This window comes from Vulpes lagopus, chromosome 19 (genome assembly GCF_018345385.1).
Source record: "Vulpes lagopus strain Blue_001 chromosome 19, ASM1834538v1, whole genome shotgun sequence".
Classification (NCBI taxonomy): domain Eukaryota; kingdom Metazoa; phylum Chordata; class Mammalia; order Carnivora; family Canidae; genus Vulpes; species Vulpes lagopus.
This window is the reverse complement of record NC_054842.1, coordinates 50,021,353-50,044,969: the sequence shown is the minus strand read 5'-3', so window position 1 is coordinate 50,044,969 and position 23,617 is coordinate 50,021,353. Positions and strand designations below refer to the sequence as shown.

General features: G+C 46.1%; 1 protein-coding gene across 4 annotated transcripts in view; it reads left to right on the top strand.

Moving 5' to 3' along the window:
• The window catches only part of PLCH1 (phospholipase C eta 1), a 192,625-nt gene extending 172,773 nt beyond the window's left edge, over nt 1-19,852 (top strand). The window contains exons 14-24 of one of the 4 annotated variants that reach the window (XM_041734565.1): nt 1,843-1,937; nt 3,266-3,363; nt 6,362-6,541; nt 6,628-6,735; nt 7,762-7,886; nt 9,564-9,648; nt 12,189-12,335; nt 12,583-12,662; nt 14,248-14,307; nt 14,742-15,096; nt 17,426-19,852. In XM_041734565.1, coding sequence (XP_041590499.1) covers nt 1,843-1,937; nt 3,266-3,363; nt 6,362-6,541; nt 6,628-6,735; nt 7,762-7,886; nt 9,564-9,648; nt 12,189-12,335; nt 12,583-12,662; nt 14,248-14,307; nt 14,742-15,096; nt 17,426-19,512 — 3,420 coding nt within the window. In that variant the 3' untranslated portion in view covers nt 19,513-19,852. The remainder of the gene's footprint in view (nt 1-1,842; nt 1,938-3,265; nt 3,364-6,361; nt 6,542-6,627; nt 6,736-7,761; nt 7,887-9,563; nt 9,649-12,188; nt 12,336-12,582; nt 12,663-14,247; nt 14,308-14,741; nt 15,097-17,425) is intronic. The other 3 variants (XM_041734568.1, XM_041734567.1, XM_041734566.1) reach the window with 3 other exon arrangements.
• Nucleotides 19,853-23,617: the final 3,765 nt, after the last annotated feature.

The following is a 23,617-nucleotide window of genomic DNA, read 5'->3' as shown; positions in this document are numbered from 1 at the left end:
CACACTAATTCATACTATCTCCTAAAGCTGTATTACGTACCATGTCTTACCAGTTCCATTGCTGTGTTTCAGCCTCGTGGCATATACCTAATGTTTATAGAGGCATTAGTCGTAATAGTACCAACCGGAAAGAGCTCAAATATCTGTCAACAATAGAATGAATAAAAATTATGGTATATTCACATAAAGTAATATTTTTCTAAATATGAGAAATATTTATATTGAAAATCAGTATTTGGGCACCTGGGAGGCTCAGTGGTTGAGCATCTGCCTTTGGCTCATGATCCCGGGGTCCTGGGATCGAGTCCCACATCAGGCTCCCCACATGGAACCTGCTTCTCCCTCTGCCTGTGTCTCTGCCTCTCTCTCTCTGTGTCTCTCATGAACAAATAAATACAATCCTTAAGAAAAAAGAAAAAGAGAAAGTCAGTATTTTGTAGCTTAGAGAATGGCTTTCCACACCATGTTATTTAATCATCATAACAATAATCCTTTAAAATAGTTGTTATTGCCCTTTCCTTTAAAACACACACACACACACACACACACACACACACACACACACCTACACACACACACGAAGCAGCGAGAGGTTAGCCAACCTACCCGCTGGGTGAGAGGCCAAGCTGGAACGTGCGATCATCAGATGCTAGTGTTCCCACACCGTGCACTCTGAGGTTCTCAAAACATCAGTAACACCTAGGAAGGTTCTAGACCAAATTGACACCTTCCTGTCAGTGCAATAGACTTGAGTGTGTTTATGCCAGCAGTATGGCCGGGCGTTTTATTTGTTGAGTAAGGAAAATTCTGGAGGGTGATGTGGTCCCACAGTTACCTCGGAGTGGGCTCCCCCTTTTCCTTTCTAAGCCGCAGTCCTCAGATGTCCAGGGTTCTCTATCTAAAGGTCTCACTTTGTTTGTGGAAGCTGGTTTTCTTTGGTGGCAGGGTTTTCTATAGTTATGGGGTCCCTCCCCATCATTTGTTTTTCTGTTCCGTATTGCCAAATATTTGGGGTTATCGCTAATGTGCTGGGACACAACCGCATCCTTCCAAAAAGTCTTTATTTCTGACAGCCTTTAGTCCTGCCGCCTTTCAGCCTGAATCCTGTGGGTAATAGTTTTTCTTCTGTTGGTAGAAATTAAAATGGGTCAAAATCTCCAAGCATAGTTTGATTTAGACAGTTATTTGAGTGGACGCCGATCAAAAGCAGGAAAAAGTCGTTCATAAATTTTTTTTTAATTTATTTATGATAGGCACACAGTGAGAGAGAGAGAGAGGCAGAGACACAGGCAGAGGGAGAAGCAGGCTCCATGCACCGGGAGCCTGATGTGGGACTCGATCCTGGGTCTCCAGGATCGCGCCCTGGGCCAAAGGCAGGCGCCAAACCGCTGCGCCACCCAGGGATCCCAAAAGTCGTTCATAAAAAAAAAAAATTACTGCTTGTCTTTTTTCGTCAAACCTGTCTTTTATAAGTCAGCGGGAATAGTAAATTTCCTAAAGAAAAGAACATTTTATCTCCTTAATGTCATTTGAATAGATATTACAACTATGACCCTCCTGCTTATAGAGACCTTCAGTGCATGACTAAATAGCCTTCTAAAACCTACATCTTCTGTGGCTTAGAAGTCAGCTTTAGAGCAAGAAACCCTCAGTTTTGCCTTAATATTATAATTAGGATCATAGACGTGATTATTATTAATGGTAAGGCAATGAATTGATGGTTAATGTGTTTTCTTCCAAGTAATTGTCCTTTTTGCGTATATCGTAATACCCCACCCATTCTCTGTATGCTGTGGATGGACCTGATGTGGTGAGTTTGTTAAGTTCACTGTGACTTTCCAGCAGAAAACCACAAAATCACGATCTAAGTCTTACAGTACTGACGATGAGGAGGACACACAGCAGAATCCCGGCAAGGAAACCGGCCAGCTGTACAGGTAAGAGTGCGTCTGCACGTTCCTGGCTTAGGCTCCTGGGCCCTCTCCCTTCCCATCAGCTGGGCTGCTTTAGTCGCATGTGTCTAGAGAAGTGGGTCTCGAGGTCAGGGGCTCAGTGCAGCAGGACATGTGAAAATCAACCGGGGCGGAGACAAGAATACCTGTCGGGGACTTACCCGGGCCTGGCACACTGCGAGCGCCACCTAAGCGCCAGCTGTGGCTGCTGTCAGGTAAGAGGCGAGCGTGTTCAGAGGAGAGAGGGGCCGCATGTTCCCGCAACACTAACATGGGACGAGTCAGGCTTCTCACATGTTTCTATTTCTTAGGGTCATTGTAAGGACTAAAGGAATTAAACTGCTTAGCCTGATAAGCCCTGTTCCAATTAACTAAGCACTCAAAAATATTAATTGCTGTTTTCCTTGTTATTGCCTATAGATTTTTTTTTAATATAAGTTTTATTTATTTATTCATGAGAGACACAGAGAGAGAGAGGCAGAGACATAGGCAGAGGGAGAAGCAGGCTCCATGTAGGGAGCCCGAGCGGGACTTGATCCCGGGACCCCGGGGTCACGCCCTGAGCCGAAGGCAGACACTCAACTGCTGAGCCCCCCAGGCGTCCCTATTGCGGATGGATTTTGAGATGAATAAGATGATTTTCTGGCAGCTTGTGTATACAATAAAGTCACAGAGGAATGGAAATTATATACAGATGAATGCACACACGCACACACACCCCTGTGCCTTAACTGAAAGACTGAAATTAAATAAAATTAGAAGCACAGAGGGAGGTCTTGTAGGAATGGACGGCATTTAGTGCCCAGTTAAATTTTATGTTCAGCTTCACTTCAACAGAATGTCCATACATAAAATAGTAACTAGTAAGGGCAGAGAGGATGTGTGTGGTTCCTACCCTCAGGGTACACAAGATTCAATATGTACTTACGGTAAAGGATGTAAGAGGAATGGGGTCACCTTCCAGGGGACCTGTGCCATGAATGTTCTCAAACAGAAGTCCAGGTTCTCCTCCTGCCGACGGGGAGGAGATGCCGGTGAAGTCCGGTGTTACTGGCTGGCGGGGGTCGGTGGCAGTCCAGCCCTTCCCAACAGAGCTCACACGTGCACGAGAAGGCTCCGATTCTTGGCCACGCGGTGAATAAAACCACATCAGGAGGATTCTGTGGTGGAGAGAGGGCTGAGCTGGGAATCGTCCTTGGGTTCTAATCCTGGCTCCATTAGGAGCAGGTAGGGAAGGTGGAGTAAACACAAACCCCAACCCCTCCCAGCTCCCAGCTCCCAGTGACACGAGTCCTTGGCTGTGTACCTCCCAGGTTGGGTCGGCGCAGGAAGACCATGAAGCTCTGCCGAGAGCTCTCTGACTTGGTGGTGTATACAAACTCCGTGGCCGCCCAGGACATCGTGGATGACGGTAAGGACTGAGTTCTTCTGCTGGGTAGACATTCTTGACCTTCCTTGGTCAGCCGTTTACTAATCTCTTCTCACTCAGCTCATCAGCACACATTTCTGGAACAGCGTAGCGTCCGATGTGTCAGGAAGCTGACCGCCAGTGTAACCCTGCTTAGCTCACAGGGAGGGCAGAGGAAGACTTCATGATTATGTAAGGACAGGTGCATTACTGCAACGTCTCGCCCAAGGCGTGAACTGTGGAGACCTGACCTGGTTTCGCGGCCAGGTCACAGATGGACGTGGCCAGTGTGGATGACCAGAGGAAAGCAGAAAGCTAAAATAACACCCAGATTAAGGAGGGCACATGATGCGATGCGCCCTTGTTATCCCATATGCTGGCAAATTGAGCTTAAATAATAACAATAATAAATAACACCTTGAAAAAAAATAACACCTTGAAAAGTCCCATATTTTCTGATTGGAAAATTTGACTTTGGTGAAAATGATTCAGCCCACGGATTGAAGATCTAACAGAAAGTGCAGGAATTTCAGAAGCGCGGATTCTTTCACTGTTTTCCACCTATTATTTGCATCCTGTTGCGTTGAGAGATCCTAGTCACCAGTGCTCTTACCCTTCACCTTCCTGCTAGCTCCTCTTCTTCCCTTTATCCTCTTCCTTAGCATTTCTGTTTTGTTCCGTTACTGAATGCTTATAGAAATAAACGACAGTCGTGCGGCCTTGCAGTCTAATTTTAGTTTTAGTGGAAGTGAAATGCAAATTTAAAAATCTCCCGTTTTCCAACAAATCTTAGTAAAGGAAAAATGACGTCGTGCTGAGTCTCCTGTGTCAAACCTCCAGGATCCTCCCTTCAGGTGTCTCCTTTTTGTTTTTACCATTCCACAAGTGTATCTTTTTCTGTCCTACATGTGGTGTTGATTCTTTCTTCAAATGGGGACAATAAAAAAAATAGTAATTTCACATGCGAGAACATGAGAACCTGTCCTTATAATAACCGTCCATAGCTAGAAAATCAACCCAGTGAGTGGTTTAGTGGAGCTAAAGGAGTATTTGGTTTAGAAGAATGTAATTTTTTTGGAAAAGATTTATTTATTAGAGAGAGAGAGAAAAAACATGAGCGGGAGTGGGCAGAGAGAAAGAAGAGAGAGAGAGAGAGAGAATCCTCAGGCAGGAGGTCCCCTAAATCCCAGGACCTGGAAATCATGACCTGAGTGGCAACCAAGAGTCAGATGCTTAATTAGCTGAACCACGCAGGTTCCCCCAGGAGTATGATTTCTAATAAATTCCTTAAGAAACCATAATTCTATTAGCTTAATGGAAAATAGTATTGAGCACTCTCTAGCTCTTGAACCGCCGTGTCGCGTGGCAAAGTGAGCGATAAATAATGAATGTCTGCCTTATCCCAATGCAAAGCAACGCAGATCTATTCATATGCTAATTGGCATGTGCCTAATTAGCAAGGTCACCTTCTTGAGGATGTGGTGTACATACTTATGTGGAGAGACAGAGAGAAGAGTGGCACTGGCGCTGGTGTCACTGCATCTGACTGTGGCTTGTCCAAAAGACCGTATACGTTCTCCTGTCATGTTTTAAGGCATTACCCCTCAAAACCCGCAAGTAAGTTTATTTTTCATATGCTTGACAAACAGAAACTACGGCTTGTAAGTGCGTCAATAAAATATATGTGGTAAGGAAAGAGTGTCCCTGGGGGAAATCGTCAGATTAAAAACTGTAATTCCCTAATCTCTTGGCCTCCGTCTGGTAGTCACGATCATCCCAGGATCCATCTCTAGAGTGTAGTCAGTAGTCATCTGGCCAGCGTTTAACGTCCTAGGTCAGACAGTCCTGAGGACACCAGGGGCCCTGGGATGATGCTACGTGCTCCAACTAACACGCCGTGTGGATTCCATTCAGGCCCAGTTGGCCCAGCAGGGCCGTAGGGTTCAGCTCCTTGCTGTCATGAGCCGTGACCCCCTGTCTGGGTTCAGACACACTGAGCTTGTCAGAGTAAACTCTGGAATGGGCACGAGGCTCTGGGCAAGCTTGGGTCTTTATTCGGGCCGGCTTCGCCCAGCATGTCCAGAAGACTTATGAGGGGTCACTTTGGGGGTAGGGTGAGGACGTTTGGTGAAGGGTAGGAGTAGTAGGGCCATTATAGACCCGGGATTGGGAGACAAGGGTGGGATACTGAGTGCCTGGAGGTTAACTCCATCCATCCCGACCCCTAGATTTGGAGCCTCCTTGGCCCTGGATCGACACCTTCTGATGATAGTCCAAGCAGAAACTTTAGCACGGGCTTCCTTTTCTTTTATCTCCCTTTATTTATTTATTTTTCCCATGGTTTATGTGGATGGTGAGTGATTATTCTTGTTTCTGAGATTTTATGTATTTATAATGCTCTTTCAAAATCTTTCTCCATTATTATGCCTTTTATCCAAATAGCTTTCGACTGGTTTCATAATTCTATTCAAATTAACGTTGAAACTCCGTTTTTCTCCTTTGGAATTGGTCTTTTATTTTCTTTCTGCTGTCAGTTAATAGGTGCTTTACATGTGTGCTTTTGGGATGAATGCCGTCAATGAGTATCAGGAATAAGTTACATAGTTTTTATTCATCCATGACTGTATCTTTGGCAAAGATAGTCTGTTGGAATCACACCCCTAGAAGATAATTTTCCTGCCAGCCCTCCTCATACTAGCCAGATAGACGTGAATTAGTGGGATGATTGAATTTCTGGGAGAACGCGGGACTCAGAAACACGCAGTTATCCTTGCAAGATGAGCAGCTCAGACTTGACCTCAAAACCGTGATGAAGAGAGTCTCAAGAATGGGATTTTATGGATCTTTCTTGGCCAGAAGCTACTTCTAGTCCGGTCTGAATTCAGTCTTTTGCTCTGCCTTTTCTTAGGGGCATAATCTGATGTATTAGGAAGTCTTTCGTGGGTGCTGTTTCCCTGACTGAGGTTCTCACTTTTCTTTTTTCTTTATTACAAACTGCCAGGAACCACAGGAAACGTGTTATCATTTAGTGAAACAAGAGCACATCAGGTGGTTCAGCAGAAATCGGAGCAGTTCATGATCTACAACCAAAAGCAGCTCACGAGGATTTACCCGTCTGCCTACCGCATCGATTCCAGTAACTTCAACCCTCTGCCCTACTGGAACGCAGGCTGCCAGCTAGGTGCGTATGCCTCGGAGCCTTTCTCGGGAGGCCCTGGCTCCGCGCTGCTGCCTTGCCTAATTCTCTCGAACTTTGAACTTGCGCAGTGGCTCTGAACTACCAGTCCGAAGGGCGAATGATGCAATTAAATCGAGCCAAATTCAAGACCAATGGCAATTGTGGCTACGTCCTCAAACCCCAGCAAATGTGCAAAGGTGTGTGTCCACTTCATCGTCCTCTCTCTGAATGCAGGTCGCCTGAGTGGAGCAGCTCTCCGGAAAGTGTGATACGTCAGCGTTTTGCAACATGATTGTATAAAAAGCGTTAGATTAAGGTGCTGGCATCTAAAGTAGAACTCTCGTCACAACTTTTTTACACGTGGGCAGCGTGACGTTTAGAATGTTCTCGTGTGAGGCGGTGCACACAAAGAGGGACACAGGTAGCAAGGGATTGTCCTCTGAGCTCCAGAGTCCCAGCCTGATACCCCCTGGGCATTACTTCTACATTGTACTGCCTTGTAAGGCCTGAGCCCGTCTTTGAGGAGTCTGAAACCCACCAGCAAAATTAAAATAGCACCTGAGACAACTTCATCGAGCCCCTTTAGTCCGTGCAGTCCCATTACAGAATTGCGCTAACAAAAAAGGAAACAGAGAATGTAGTGTTAGATCGAAAAAAAACTCTTGTTTGGGTTCTGCTCATTAAAATTCTTTAAACATTTTCCAAATCAGATTTTTAACAGTTCAGGTAAGGAAAGTGGCGACAAATGTGCCTTTAGGATTTGATGCCTCGCATGTTTTCTAACTCTGCTGTTCACTACTTCGTTTCAAGTCTTCTTTCTGTTATATCCACCCTCCGTCCCTATGATAGTTTAAGTCAGAAAATCATGTGAATCTGACATAACTACGCCCCTTCCCTCCACTGCTGGCATTCCAAGAAAATGCCTCTCTCCCCCCTTGCCAGGATTGATAATTGCACCACAGACACTTTAAGTTGTCCCAGGCCCTTGCCTCTGGGCACATGGATTCTAGCAAAAACCTCAGCTGCAGAAATGCCAGCTGGCATTGCCCTCGGTGAAAGCCACACTGATCGTTATGTGATCATTTCTTTGCTCCAAGAAACACTGTAGTACTTCAGCACTTGTTGTTTCTGTGTTCTACATGCTTAAACGGGGTGTGTGTGTGTGTGTGTGTGTTTGGGTTTTCCCATGTTACGAGCCTCAGCTTCTGCTTTACTTGGTTTAGGTACTTTCAACCCTTACTCTGGTGACCCACTTCCTGCCAACCCCAAAAAGCAGCTCATCCTGAAAGTGATCAGTGGACAGCAGCTCCCCAAACCTCCAGACTCCATGTTCGGAGACCGAGGCGAGGTAAGCCACGATGAGTCTATGGTGTTTGCATTGTATCGGGGATATCTTCAGGGTGTCCCCCCCCCCCGCGCCCCGCGCATGTGTTCATAGACGAACACTGATGTCAGCTCATCAGATAGCAAGCGGCTTACTGGGGGCCCTGGAGTGCAGGGCATCACCTGCTTGGGAGGCAGCGCATGTCTTTCTCCTCCTCGGGCTCTTTGCCGCTCCTGCTTGTCAACCTGGCATTCTGGGGTCTTGGCTGCTGATGGGAGACACCCACAGCCCTGCTGCTGGGTTCCGTCGGAGGCTCCTTGTTGCAAATCTCAGCTGGCCCACGACGCCGTGTGACCGCCCGCCTCACCCCGTCAGCCTCTGAGCCCGTCCTCCGCAGGGGCTATTTCCAGGCTTCGCTCTCGTCTTCAACAGATGGCACCGTGTCCTACTCCTCAGAAAGTAGGGGCTCCATACGGGAGGGACCGTTCCAGCCGAGCCCACACCACCACGGTCTCTCGTCCGCCCCACTGAGATCCCCCCCCGGGTGACTGGTCTCCCCGCTGCCCATCTGTCCTCCCCTCAGCAGCAGCAAGAGTGATGCTCGGACAGGCTCAGAAAATGTATCCCTTACCCTTTCTTTCCTTCCTTCTTTTCTTCATTGTCTGCAAAACTGAAGACTCGCTTTCTGTTTTCTCTCTCAAACCTTTTGTGCTGAAACATTTTAAACCTCAGAAAAAGTTGTGGGAATAGTCAAATTAATACCATGTCTCCGGCATCTAGATTCACCAATAAAATCACTGAATTTTGTTACATTCACTTTCTCTCTTTCACGTGTAGCTGTGTATGTGTCTGTTTATGTATAGATGTGTGCACATTTGTACGTATGTATACACATACACATACATGAGAGAGATGAAGCAAATGTAACACAATTCAAAAATTACATACATGTATATACACACACAATCGCATTTCTTTATAGAGTCATTTGAGAATAAGTTAACACCTGGACTCCTCAATACCTACATATTTTAGCATTTATCTCCTAAGAATAAGAACATTCTCCTCTATAAGCACGATACAATCATGACATTTAATATTGATATAGTAATATTATTTCATATAAAATCTATATTCAGTTTTCTCAGGTGTCCCCAAATTGTCCTCATATCTTCTTTCTTTTCTTCTTCTTTTATGCTTTATATATTCAGGATCCAGTAAAGGATCACACGTTGCTTTTAGTTGTCATTTCTCTTTGGTCCTTTTAAAATCTAGAACAGTTCTCTAGCTTTCCTATTTTGTTTTCGTGGCATTGACATTTTACAAAGCGTCCAAGCCAGTTGTTCTCAGTCCTCCAATTTGAATTTACCTGATTGCTTCTTCATGACTGGAATAAAAAGAAATATATTTGCCACCATCCGGTTCCATTCTCCCAGCATCTCACCTGGATGACGCTCTGAGGAAGCTGACACTGGGGTCTCAGGTTTGCAGATGAGGAAACTGAAGCCCGGATGTATAGCTTGCCTAGGGTGACACAAGAGCCCAGTCTCCAAGCAGGAAGTTACTCTTCAAGGCTATGGTCTTCTTGAATTCCTTATGAACAGAAGTCATACTCATTAGTTTCCCCCCCAAAAAATCTGATATACCCGATGGTCTAGTTTTACCACAGGGTTGTAATAATACTCTCTCTTTATTTAATAGATCATTGATCCTTTCGTTGAAGTTGAAATTATTGGATTGCCAGTAGATTGCTGTAAAGATCAAACCCGTGTAGTAGATGACAATGGTAAGATGATAATCTGTTTACTTTTAATCAAGATGCTCTAGAGGGATTCCCCAGGTGACTCAGTGTTTGAGCACCTGCCTTCGGCCCAGGGCGTGATCCTGGAGTCCTGGGGTCGAGTCCCACATCGGGCTCCCTGCATGGAGCCTGCTTCTCGAGTCCCACGTCGGGCTCCCTGCATGGAGCCTGCTTCTCCCTCTGCCTGGGTCTCTGCCTCTCTCTCTCTCTGTCTCATGAATAAATAAATAAAATCTTAAAAAAAAAAAAAAAAGATGCCCTAGAAATAAAGTTTGCAATGAAAAAGAAAAATTTATCTATATAGAGGAGAAACAAATACCTAGAATTCATAACTGCCATCTGAATTTATGTCAAAATCTTTTAAACAAAATTGAGTAAATGCGGGATTGATACATGGTATGTTTTGGTGGATTTGTAATCTAGGCTTTTAAATTCTTTGCTTTTTAAATTTTATTTTATTTATTTTTTAAATGCTTTTGAAGCAAATTTTTTTTTCTAATGAAGAGAATTAATGATATTTTAAAGGGCAGGGTTAAAACTTAGGAAAATGCTTCCATTACAGTTTTTATATTGTGCTTTCATGATGTAAGTTACTTCAAAGCTTTCATTCATGTTGCCTCTATGTTTTGAGGATTTTTCATTTTTTTCTGGAGCATGTAAAACCCTAAAGGCAAGTGCAGCAGGCTCTGGCAATTTTCCTCCTAAATATGTACATATGGTGGATAGGCAGCTCTCTTTTATTCTGGCCATGATGTAAAAAGAACCTTCTTTACCTAAGCCTCTTGGTAATCTTCTTAAATGGTGTCTGTTCATACATTCGACAAACATAATGGCATACCTATTTTTCTCAATCTCTTGTCATTAATACTCCAAATCTAAACCATAAGCCTCAAAACATTTAAGAAATTAGAGGTTCATAGTGAAACCTTAAGAGGAATTTTTCTTTTCTGTTTTTTAAATTTAAATTCAATTAGCCCACATATTGTACAGCACTAGTTTCAGATTTTTTTTTTTTAAGATCTTATTTATTTTAGAGAGAGAGAGAGCGAGCTCCAGCATGAGCAGGGAGGAGGGGTGGATGGAGAGGGAGAGAGGATCTCAAGCAGACTCCACACTGAGCAAGAGCCAGATGCAGGACTCAGCCTCACGACCCCAAGACCATGACCTGAGCCAAAATCAAGAGTCAGACACTCAACCAACTGAGCCACCTCGGCACCCCCTTAGGAGGAGTTTTTCTTTAGTGCTAGTTTAAGGAAAGGCTTCAAGAATAGCATAAACCTATTAGGAAATAACATGCTTAAAGGAAGGAGACTTCCTGTATTGCATTTTCCTCCCACCAGTGCCCACTGTTTCGTTTTTGTTGTTGTTTTTTTTGTCTCAGGAGTAATTGAGAGGTAATGACTATTAACAAAAACATAATCTCTTCTCTTGTTTAGGAGGGACATTTCAGTGACTTGAGTCCATAATTATTTCCTTAGCTGAGGCATTTAACAGTAAGATTAAGTAGCTGATGCCTCTTAACACATGTAATAAAATTTATTTTCATTTGTAGAAAAGAAAAACAAACTTGTCCAACGAAGTATGTGAATTTTTGTCAGTTTATGTAATTATTTTATCTGAGAAAATTTTACCAAGAAAATAATGTATTTTTACCTTTCAGAATAGGAGTTGAATCACATATCTTCCTATTTATTTTTAATAGCGATGAAACTCTATTGTTGATGTATTTAAGGTCTTCTTCATGGGAAGCCACTGGGAAACAATAGTGCACAGTTTAATTTTGCTCTGTAACTAGTTGTGTGACCTTAGGTGCATTACTTACTCTGAGTATCAATTTTTCTCAACAAGAAGACTTATAAATACTGACATCTCTTACCTTAAAGCATTTGTTACTTGTGTAATTTTAAAAGGTTATATAGTTCTGAAAGCCAAGAATAATGTGTCTTTTCTTAATTAGAAAAAACTCACAAAAACTCTGCCTTGACATTTTTAGAGAATTGCTATAAGAATAAATAAGATGCTATATGTACAGTAGTACTGAAACCTGCGCAGCACCCTATAAATGTTTGCTGGTGATTATTATAGCTTCAGAATCTTTTGTGGGTGAAAAGCATAATTTTTTCTGTTTTTGGCAAGGTGGGATCTCCCTCCTTCTTTCTTTCTTTTTTAGTTTAGTTTAGTTTTTTGCTAAAACATTATTCTTAGATCACTACTAAAGATACTTTTTGAGCTTATTGAAGCATCCTGAAATTGCCTAAAGAAATGTTCCCTACCGTGTGATTTGGGCGTCAGAGATTAATAGAATTGATGTAATTATTGATGGATAATCTTCCTACCAATTATTTTCTAGCAATGGGGCAAATTCCAAGACTTTGTTTCAATAAGGCCGCCCGGAGTGGCTTGGTCATCTTCATGAGTTTAATAACCATTGCAAGCAATTGTCAGTTGGCTCTGCAGATGCTGCTGTCAATTCCTTTTAGCCAAGCCCTTTGCTTTTCTGATTTTTCTCTCCCTATTTCTTGGAGGATTTAACCCTGTATGGGAAGAAACCCTGACGTTTACAGTACACATGCCAGACATAGCTTTGGTTCGGTTCCTTGTGTGGGATCATGATCCGATTGGACGAGACTTCGTTGGACAAAGAACTGTGACCTTCAGCAGCTTAGTGCCTGGTACGCGTGGGCCGGCCTTTCCTCTCTAGGCTGACCGTTTTTTTTGGGGGGGGGTTCTTTGAAAGACTTAATATAGGACATGTGTTACATACAACATACGGCATATATGATACGAAAAATATGTGTTCTATGATGAGTGTTAAATGGAAAGACTTAGAGTAAAGTCAAACATTTCATTTAGTTGCACCCAGGGGAAAGCCAAATGTAAGTCCAAATAAAAGGCAATTATTTTCTCTGCTTTTCTCAGGCTACCGGCACGTCTACTTGGAAGGACTGACAGAGGCATCGATATTTGTCCACATAACAATCAATGAAATCTATGGGAAGGTGAGAAAGATTACAGGGCTTAGAGCCAGGTGCAGCGATCGTACGGTCCTTAACAAGGTCAATTTTTGACTAATTGCTTAAAAGGAACGTACATCTTGACAAAGTTGTTTGGCAGAAAAACTAGAAAGAAGCCCAGCGGGTCCAGTGTGCAGTGTCCCGTCCCCACCCACGGGATTGTGGATCCTTGCATTGTCTTGGGGAGTGTACTCGTTCCTTCCCCCTCAGGGACCTCCCTGGGCTTATGAGAAAACTGCTATTCTCTCCGACGATCACTTGTTGCACTAAAACAATAAATATACACTTAAATGTTGAGCTGTATGTTAGTGCTTAAGAAGAGCCCTGGCTGGCTGCAGGAGGCCATGGGGTGTCGCAGATGCTTGATGAATTCCCAGCACTAACTAGGCTGTGAGTCCAGCCAGTTCTAGGCAGGATGCCTTCATTTGGTGCCATTGTATTTAGCTGAATAACCCTAAAACTCCGGGAATGAATTTAAAGCTCCTCACAGGACTTTGAAGGACTTATTTTTAAGAAATAGACTCCAAAAATGTATTCTAGTTTTCTGCAGATGCTGCTCTCTTCCTTACACGACTCACTTGAGGTCTACAAATCAGTAGTCTGTCCTTTAGTCATGCCAAGGAATTGGGGCTTTGGCCACTGGAATGGATTTCCAGACCAGATGTGATCTTCAGGGACCACAGGAGGCTTGACTAGCACCTAGGAATGTCTAGTGCTCTGTATTAGGGAGTCTGCATTGCTTGGAGCTGCTCCTGTAGAGTTATAGACGTTCTCTGTGCCTTAGCTTCCCCATCTGTAAATGTAGGGCAGAAATGGTACCTCTCATCATAAAAAGCTCTGTTATCCTTAGAAAGCTGCCTGGCATATAGTAAATGCTCAAAAATACTGGCTAATATTAATAATTTTATGACTACAAGCCAATTTCTAGGGAGTGGGCCAATTCAGGCTGATTAGGGGGTATAATGTTTATCCTTACATCAGTTGGTCCCATCCCCAACTGGTATGGGAGGGGCGCTCAATATTCTAAGAGTAATGAGGTTTTATTCCAGGACTTTCTATGTTTCGTCCTTGGTTTCTGCCTTTGCTACTTGTTGGGATGCTTCCTCTGGCATAAATGCACACAACTGAAGTTTTAATGATTTAAACTGTCCATTTTAATGATTGAAAATGATTCTTGGATTTCCAGGAATCCCAGGTTAACTAAGTAGCAACTCTAGCATTTTATCCTGCTCTAGAGAAACAATACAATTCAGAATCTATTTAAAACTTGAGCCAGAAAGAAATTAAAATATGAAAAGAAAGCATCCCCTTGGGATTTCCATCCTCCTAAAGAGAGGTCTACTGCTAAGTCACGGTACAGATCACTTTCAAGGCGTATTTATGTTGAGATGCATAATGTGCACAATGTGGTGGTGATGAGTTGAGCAATGAAAGAACCTGTGACTAAAAAATCACCAAAGGTGGAAGAAAGGGTTTATGGAAGCATACGCATTCTTTTGTTTTTACTTGTGCCACTTTCTTGAATGAGCCCAAATTGTGTTCTGTTGTGTTTTGTTTTCTTCCCTTGCAGTGGAGCCCTTTAATACTCAACCCCAGTTACACTATATTGCACTTTCTAGGAGCTACAAAGGTAGTTTCTCAGCATGGTGCTTTGTTGTTGCTGACACATTTCTTTTTCACTGGTTATGGCAGCATGCTCTCTCATGTCACTCCATTTCCTGCTTCCCACTCTGAAACATGCATCTGTTGCTTTAGGATGGCTGAAGTTCGTAACAGTCTCTTAAGTGTGGAAAATGTTCCTGTCACCTTGTCATCTCTGGGTAGGAAGCTTCTGGGTAGCTTGGTTGTGAAGACGGAAGGCCACCTCCCCACAAAGTAAGGTCCCCGAGACGTGCATGATACTGTGCAGACCTGCTGTGAGCTGCCGTTCTCTTGGTTGGAATATCCTCCAGTGGCCGTCAGATTTTGTTGCGTGTCCATTTTTCACGGAGCTGTCATTGGAAAGGCAAGTCGTCAACACAATGGGATTGGCCTAACTTGTGCTTCATTCTTTTGTGTCTTCAGAGCAGACAGCTCCAAGGTCTGAAGGGATTGTTCAATAAGAATCCCAGGCATGGTTCTTCGGAAAACAATTCCCATTACGTTCGGAAACGATCAATTGGAGACAGAATTCTACGACGCACAGCCAGCGCTCCAGCCAAAGGCAGAAAGAAGAGCAAAATGGGCTTCCAAGAGATGGTAGAGATCAAGGATTCTGTGTCTGAGGCTGCGAGAGATCAGGATGGTGTCCTGAGGAGGACCACACGGAGCTTGCAAGAGCGCCCTGTCTCTCTCCCTGTTGACAAAACTCTTCTGGGGGCCTTGTCACTGCCCCTATCTGAAACAGCGAAAGACACTGAAGGAAAAGAAAACTCTCTGGGTAAGATGCTTTAGGTTTCTCTAAGAATAAATCTTTTGAAGCCGTAGTTTGGTCCCTGGTTACCATTGTGACCTGGTTGACGTTCCACAGTCGAAGTAAAAATATACAAAAAAAAATAATAATAATTTTTAATGTTCTCTTTAGGCCAGATTTCAAACTTTGGGAAGAGGGTGGAAGAACTCTTTCCTAATCCCCTACAGCCTCAAAATAACGTTGACAATTGGAATTGGTAGTGAGGGATGAGGGGGATAATCATGTTTGATGGTATGGAGCCCACAGTCTGTGAGGTGCCCTCTAGGGAGGTGAAACCTGCAAAAGAGGAGCAGAGATCTTGGTTTTCCAAGCAGGTGTAATATTTACTGATAGTTCTGAGGATAAATAGAGTTCTATTGATTTTTCTGGGGCTGAATATAGCTGTATTTCTTTCCCCAACATAAAACACATTTCCATGATTGGAAATGTTTATGGAGAAAGAAGTGAAGCCAGATGTTAGAAGCAGGTCATCTTCTCCACTTGAGAAATCTTTGCTTCCTCGGGAGGCAGCCCAGGTGATGTTTTCCTGTGGCCTCATTTCCCTGATCCCTGGACATTGGCAGGAAAGGCAGCATGTCTGTCGCTCCTGTCCAGTTACAGTCTCCACAAGCATAGGGTCCAAGCCTTACCTGCCTTTTTCCTTTTTTTTTTTTTTATGATGCTACGCTCATATCAAAAACTTGATAAAGAATGATGCCTGCTTTGCAAGGTACCAAAGAGCTCCCGAGCTGTGTCAGTGACTCTTTCCCCTGCCCTTGGTAACTTAAGTACCCAAACTCTGTCCTTTTGATGGTCTCCGCAACAAAAGTGTTTTAATTAAATCAGAATCACCTCAGACGTGGACAATGTGATACCTTTTTACAAAATTCTCCTTTTATCATACAATCTAATTTCAGTGTTCTGTTTTCTCACAAACTCCATTTTGCTTATATTGATTTTTGTTATAAGATATTCTAAGGAGACAAATTTTTGAATAGTTTATTTGAAGAGAAAAAAGGAAGTTTAAAACTTTGAAATTTTGCTAAGAGCAGTGTCAGAGAAGAGATAAAAATACGTGCTTTAAAGTTTATTTCAAAAACCCCATTTGGGGGGAAAATAAAGCTCTCCTCAATAGCAATAAACAATGGTTAATCCAGAAAGCAATATTGAGTTGATGCCTATTTCTTCCCTGTAACAGCTTTATAAGTTTGTCACTCTCATATATGCTATATGAGGCTGGTGGTAAATACAAAACAGAGACATGCAATGATTCAAATTAAACGGAGGAGAAAAATAAGTGGAGAAAACGTGGAATACAAAATTCTATATATAATTCTGTCCCCCGAAAAGAGCTTACAGTACCTATCTCTGAGTGGTAACATCATAGGATATTTAATTTTTTTCTTATCAAACTTTTTAGGATGAATTTTTCTTTAGTTAGGAAGATATCTAATGAGTTACATAAATTCTCCTTTCTTGTATATCCTGTCTGAAAACATCTTAAAAAAACTTAAAATAATGAGGTCAGGAAAATTGAACATTCCATATTGTCTTAGCATTATCCTAAGCATGACGGGATACTCCAAATTACTGTAAACTGTGCGTTTTTATAGCCTTCCATACTGTGCCTGGTATCTTACTGCCTCTTTGAGAAGGAGAGAACGCAATATGAAATTTGTGTATTTAAAACAAAAATGTGATTAACAAAAAAATTAACTAGCAGTGGCATAGAACTGGTGACCAACTCTTAATTTTCACATCTCAAAGTCAATAGCTTTTGGTATTTTAATACATTTATCGCCCCTTCCAATCTGCTTTAGAAACTGATTGAATTAGTTCTTTTGCCTTTTTTTTTTTTTAAGTAATATGATTTGTGGTTTTTTACTAATACATGTGTAACTTTGAAAGTTTATAGTATCTTGCTTACAGGTACCACAGTACTTTGTTTAACAGAACTGTCTTGTTCTATTTTTATTGCCATGCTTCTGTGTAGTACAAATCTGAATAGGAAACAACTTAAGGTAATCCTCACTGTAAAAGTATGGTAACTCATTGACATTTTTTTTTGACAATGAATATTACATCCTCAGCTGATGTAATAGACGCCCAAAGGGAAGCTTCAGTGAAATTCCTATCAATATATTTCGCCATCCACTCATCACACAGACACTCTGTTGCAAACCTCTGCGATCCATAACTGTCACAACGTTAACAGACCTACATTCTCCATTTGTCTGTCTGAAGACAAAACATGAGTGTTTGCAGGTTCTGCAAAAGAGTGATGCGCGTTACCTAACGTGTTGTTTGTTTCATTCAGCAGACGATAAGGATGGAAGAAGAAAAGGGAAGGCAAGTATAAAAGACCAACACTTTCCAAATTTCAACAAAAAGTTATCCTCTTCCTCTAGCGCTCTCCTCCACAAAGACCCCCGCCCAGGGGGCTCCGCTGTTTCTGTCGCCAGCGCATCCAGCGCATCCTGCGCATCCGTCACCGGGGAACAGCTGGGAGCCCCGGGCCTCGGGGGCGGGAGAACCAGATCACCTGCGCCAGGTGGCTGCCAGGAGCAGGACTGTCCCCGCAAACCCCGCTCCCCAAGGCAGCATCTGGCTCCGGAACCCGCACTTACCGCAGCGCAAGGTGGTGTGAGCATCCAGGCACCTGCGCGCGCTGGAGGCTCGGGGGAGGACAGAAGCCCTCGGTCAGGAAGCAGGTTTTCTCCAAGCCACCTGGAGGGCAGGGACCTGGAGGGCAGGGACCTGGAGGGCGGCTGGGTGACGGGCCGAGCCGCAGCGTCCCTCTCTCTGTCCGACGTGTCTCTGCTGTGTGCTGAGCGCCCCGCCTCGCGCTCCTCGGCCGGTCTGCAGGACAGCGACGTCTCGCATCCTCCTGACACTGTCCCTCCGGCTGCCGAGGGCGACCCGGGCAGCTCCATCTCGGCGCTGATCGGCCCGTGCGAGGAGCCCGGGGGGCCGGGGGGCCTCGCAGCGGCTGCTCCCCCGCACAGCACCCGCGTGGTGGCAGGTCACCCTCCCCTGCCCGCGCTGGACCCCGAGCCGGCCGTGGAGCCCGACGCTGCCACGGGAAAATGCAAGCCCTGCCTCGCGCGCGCATCCCCCGCCCGGATGCCCAAGGGCCCCGAGGCCTCCGCGCACACGCTCCACCCGACCACCTGCGCCTCGGCCCCCCCGCCGCCCCCGGAGGACCCGCTCGCCGCGGGCAACCACCGGCCCGGGGCCTCGGCCACGTGTCCCTGCCGGCCACCGCGAAGCCCCGGCGCCGGGCAGGTGCGAGGAGCGCCCGGGAGCCGCAGCCCCGCCCCGGCCCCGCCAGCCGACCGCGCGCCCCGCTTCCATCCCGGAGACCGCAGTGTCGTGGGGGCGGGGGACGCCGCAGGCCCCGCGCACCTGCCCGCACCTGCCGCGGAACGTCCCGGGGACGCCGCAGGCCCCCTGGCGGCTCCTCTGCACCCCGGGCGCAGCCCGCACGCGCCGGACCCCGTCCCCGTGCCCGTCCCCGTCCCCGTGCCCGTCCCCGCAGCTCGGGGGAACGGCCGCTGCCCAGACACCCCGCACCCCCGCGTCCCCGGAGCACCGCACAGCGCCCCCGAAAGCACCTCGGGCCTCCCCTGTGCAGGTGCCGCCGCCCCCGCGCGCAGCCGCCGCTCGCCCCCGGATGCCCACGCCGGCCAGGCCCGCGCGCCCGCGCCCGCCCTCCAGCTGCCCAGCCCGTGCAAGTCCAAGAGCCTGGGCGACCTGACGTCCGAGGACATCGCCTGCAACTTCGAAAGCAAGTACCAGTGCATCAGCAGGAGCTTCGTGGCCACCGGCCTCCGCGACCAGAAGGCCGTGGCGCTGGCGGCCGCCGCGCTGGGGCCCATGGACGCCCTGACGGAGCAGCTGCGGAGGCTGGTGGCCCTGGACCCGGACGACGGCTGCCAGGTGCCCCGCGCCGAGCGCGACGCCAGCCCGCTGCCCCGGGCGCTGGTCCGGAAGCTGTCGTCCCGCAGCCAGAGCCGGGTGCGCAACATCGCCAGCCGGGCCCGGGAGAGGCAGGAGGCCGGCAAGCAGAGGGGCGCCAAGCCCGGCCCCGCGGCGGGGGTGGTCCTGCGCCACCGAGCCGCCCCGCCGCCCGCGGGGACCCGGCACTCCACGGGCTCCTACATCGCGGGCTTCCTGCGCGCGGGCGCCGAGGACCGCGGCATCCCCGAGGGCGCCTGCGCAGCGCTGCGGCCCGCGCCCGGAGACCACGCCCCCGGAGGCCCCGCGCCCGGAGGCCACGCCCCCGGAGGCCCCGCCCCCGGAGGCCCCGCCCCCGCCGCCCGCCTCTGCTCCCACGGCTCCGTCCTGCACACCGAGCCCGGCGGCGACGACAAGCCCGAGATCTATTTTCTCTTGAGGCTCTGAATGCTGCGAAGCTGCAGCTCCGCTCTCCGCAGGTTACACGGCACCCGGCACCGTCGTCCTCGAGCCCGGGAAGCGCGCCCTCGGCTCTGACCTGATTTCAAGATGTACTTCTGGACGCGTGGTTTGGCCTCCCTCCGCCTCCACGCGTCTCGCTGCGCATGCGTGTGTGCAGACCAGGGTGACCTGTCCCGCGTGCGTGTGATCTTTCTGCCGCCGGGGTGGCCCGAGGACCGCGGCATCCCCGAGGGCGCCTGCGCAGCGCCGCGCCACGCCCCCGCACGGAGGCCACGCCCCCGCACGGAGGCCACGCCCCCGCGCGGAGGCCACGCCCCCGCACGGAGGCCACGCCCCCGCACGGAGGCCACGCCCCCGCACGGAGGCCACGCCCCCGCACGGAGGCCACGCCCCCCGGAGCCCGCTTCTGCTCCCCCGGCTCCGCCCTGCACACCCAGCCCAGCGGCGACGACAAGCCTGAGATCTATTTTATCTTGAGGCTCTGAATGCCGCGAAGCTGCAGTTTTTCGGAGTTTACAAGGCACCCCGTAGCGTTGTCAGCCCCAGAAGCGCGCCCTTGGCTCTGACCTGATTTCAAGATGTACTTCTAGACGCATAGTTTGGCCTCCCCTCCCCTCCACGAGTCTCGCTGCGCATGCGCGTGTGCGTGTGTGTGTAGACCCCGGTGACCTGTCCCGTGTGCGTGTGATCTTTCTGCTCCCAGGTGTAAACGCTCCCAGTAGGAAACGCGTGCATGCCCCAGATGCGAAGCTTCCAGCCGCCGCGCCCTCCTCTCTGTGCCCTCGGGTCACAGGCACAAATGTGCTCAGTTTTACCCTCTACCCGCGGAGGTCATCTAGGAGACCTTGCAAAGGACGGAGGGAGAAGTTCTTTATTTTAAAGCCATCATCATCACTCCTAGCTTCCCCCCTTCTTCGTTGAGAAGCCCTCGTGCATTTTTAGGATTCAGTTCAAAGAAAAATCAAAATAGTCCCCCTACGTTTTAAGAGTTCTCTATCCTGTGCAGAGTAAGTCCAAAGGAGATTGGTGGCTGTCCCCCTCCCTCCTACCCCCCCTCACACACACACACCCTCTCATTTTCGAGTAGCCTGAGGATAAAGCAAACTTCTGTATATAAACACAAAATTGTTTGTTTTACATAAATTTTGTTACATATTTTTGCTAATGGGCTTTGTATGTAACAAGAACACAGTTGCCAAGCTATTTGTTGTACTTTTGGATTTTCTGATTAAATTATAGACTGCGAATAATGGCTTTCAGAACGAGGGATCTCTGTCAAATACCGACAGTAATAGCACAGATTGAAAACATCCCCAAAGCTGTCAAGCAAAAAAAAAGAAAAAAAAAGAAATTTCTCATAATGAAATCCAAGTAAACGGATAAATTAGAGGAAACCTTTTCCCTTCATGGAGCCAAGTAACTATATTTTAGTACCGACATACGTTATTTTCACTGTGAATCCATTTTTTTATTGCATGTTCAGATGTCCCTCTTTGCTTTTTTTGTAATATTAACTGCAATGATGTCCTTCTTGGAATTCATGGAAATATAATTAAAGCAGATTTTTAAGCACTTGGTGAACTTTGTTTTCAACTGACGTCATAGGATGACTGCTGGGTAAGGGACCCAGCACACTCAGAACGATTTCCTTTTTCATCTCTTCGCAGAGGAAGAGATGGGTTCTACAGCACTTTATGTCTCCAAGTGTTTTCATTATTCTTTAATGAATTTGTAAAGGTGACTTGAAAAGAAATCAAATGTAATTTTGTAAGGTGACTTGAAAAGAAATCAAATGTAATGAGTTTCTTTGCATTTTGTGTTGATATTGCTAGTTTAAAAATAATCCTGCCCAAATCCGGCCCGGGGGTGGGGGCAGCCAAAACGCTGTGTTTGGCAAGTCAGACTACTTGAAGCTTTGTTGTCTGGGGGAAGAGTGGGGAGGAAAGCAGTCAGATCCTGGTTACCTCCCGTACCCAGCTCTGTACTTTTCCCCAGGGCTGAGGATTTTCCTCTCTTTGGATGAACACTGGGCTGCTGGTTGGTGTAGGAGTGTAATGGTGGAAGGGAGAGGGACCCAATTTCATTCCCTTAGTGAACCTGAGAGATCTCTTTCTTCTTGGGGCTCCAGAACCCACAAAGTTCTATCCTTAGACCTTGGCTTGTTTTTAAAGTATCCTCATCTTAAAAAAGATTGAAAGTAGTTGAAATTCATTTGCAGAGGGATAGAATTTTGCTGCCTTGTTAGGTGGAATCGGTATTCTTTTTTTTTTCTTTTAAGATTTTATTTATTCATTCATGAGAGACACACAGAGAGAGGCAGAGACACAGGCAGAGGGAGAAGGAGGCTCCTTGCGGGGAGCCCGATACAGGACTCGATCCCGGAATCCCAGGATGATGACCTGAGCCAAAAGCAAATGTTCAAGCACTGAGCCATCCCAGAATCCCTGGGATGCCGAGGCGTCCCAGAATCGATATTCTTTAACCAAAAATCCAAGAGTTTACATTTGGATGTCAGTCCTGTCTCAGAGTGATCTAGTAGTAACATAAATGGTTGACGCCACGTGATGGGTTATCAGACCAGCTCCCAGACACCATGTGCATCTGTTGCCCATTCTTCCACCGATAGAACTTAGGAAAACCGGCAAATGATTTCGTGATTACTATCTGGGGATTGCTAATAAAGAAGAGGAAGCAAGCTTTGAGTGTTCAGATTAGACTCCCGATCAGGGTTTCACTTGTTCAGAGGTTGGATCAGAGACTCATAAGTCACAAGGAAATCACACAGCAAGTAAGATCTCAAGGAATATATTAACAGGTTTTCTAATTTTTCTTTTCTTTTGAGAGCTAGCAGGGAGCCCCCAGTCTCTGCAAAGTCTGCCTAGAGCAGGCCCTGTGAAGTGTGAGAGTTTTCCACTTGACTCCTTCCTTAGAGGCTAGATAGACGGTGCCAAGGCTGAGCAGCAACAGGTGGCTGAGAGAGTTGCCTGCTGCAGTAGCATATCCACTGGGGGTAGAAGTAAAGCTTCTTAATATTTACATTAAGCCATCGTGAATCCCTTTAGTGGATCTCCATCACGTGTGAAATAAAGTTCCGTGGCCTCGCATCCAAGGTCTTCCTTGATTTGCTGCCCTTGTCTGTTTCCATTACCTGTTCCTTAGAATGCTCTTTCCTCCTTTGCTCACTTCATTTTCCAAGATGTATCCTGGAGGATCTTTTCCTCTAGAGAGCTCTTTGCTGATTGTCATCTTCTTTTCCCTAGTTGTACCCAACCCGTTAAGAATTACCTAGATCTGTGTGTGTGTGTGTGGGGGGGGGGTGGGCTTCAATTCCACTCCATTGTATCAATCTGTTCACATGTCTGTCTCTTCCACTAGACATGGACTTCTCTGAGGACAGGGATTGTGCCTTGTGCTCCTTTTCCTAGCTCAAGGCCTGATCGCTATTTCTATTGGGTAGATATTTGGTAAATTGGTGAATAAGAGAACTTGAGGAAAATGTGAGAGAAAGCATGTGTCTGATTACTAGATCCTGTGTTATAAGAGCATGTTTAGTTTTATAAGAAACCTGCAAATTGCCTTCTAAAGTGGCTGTACTATTTTGCATTCCCGCCAGTGACGAAGAAGAGTTCTTATTGCTCCACATCCTTTCCAGTATTATTATTTTTCTTCAGTATTGAGTTGGTTATTCTTGGCCTTTTGATTTTCATATGAGCTTTAGAATCAGTCTGTCAATGTCCACAAAATAAATTTTTGGGATTTTGATTGGATTGTGTCAAGTCTTTAGATCAAATTGGGAAAAACTGACATCTTGGCAATATTGAATCTTTCTGTGAACATGCAATATCTCTCCATTTATTTCATCCTCCTTCGATACCTTTCATCAGTTTTATACTTTTCCTCATATAGATCTTCTATATGTTATGTTAGGTTTATATCTAAACTTTTCATTTTGGAGGATGCTAATATAAATTGTGGTGTTTTTTTAATGTCAAATTCCATATGTTCATTCCTGGTATAAGGAAAGCAGTTAACTTCTGTATATTAACCGTATCCTGCAAATTTGCTGTCATCACATGTTAGTTCCAAGAGG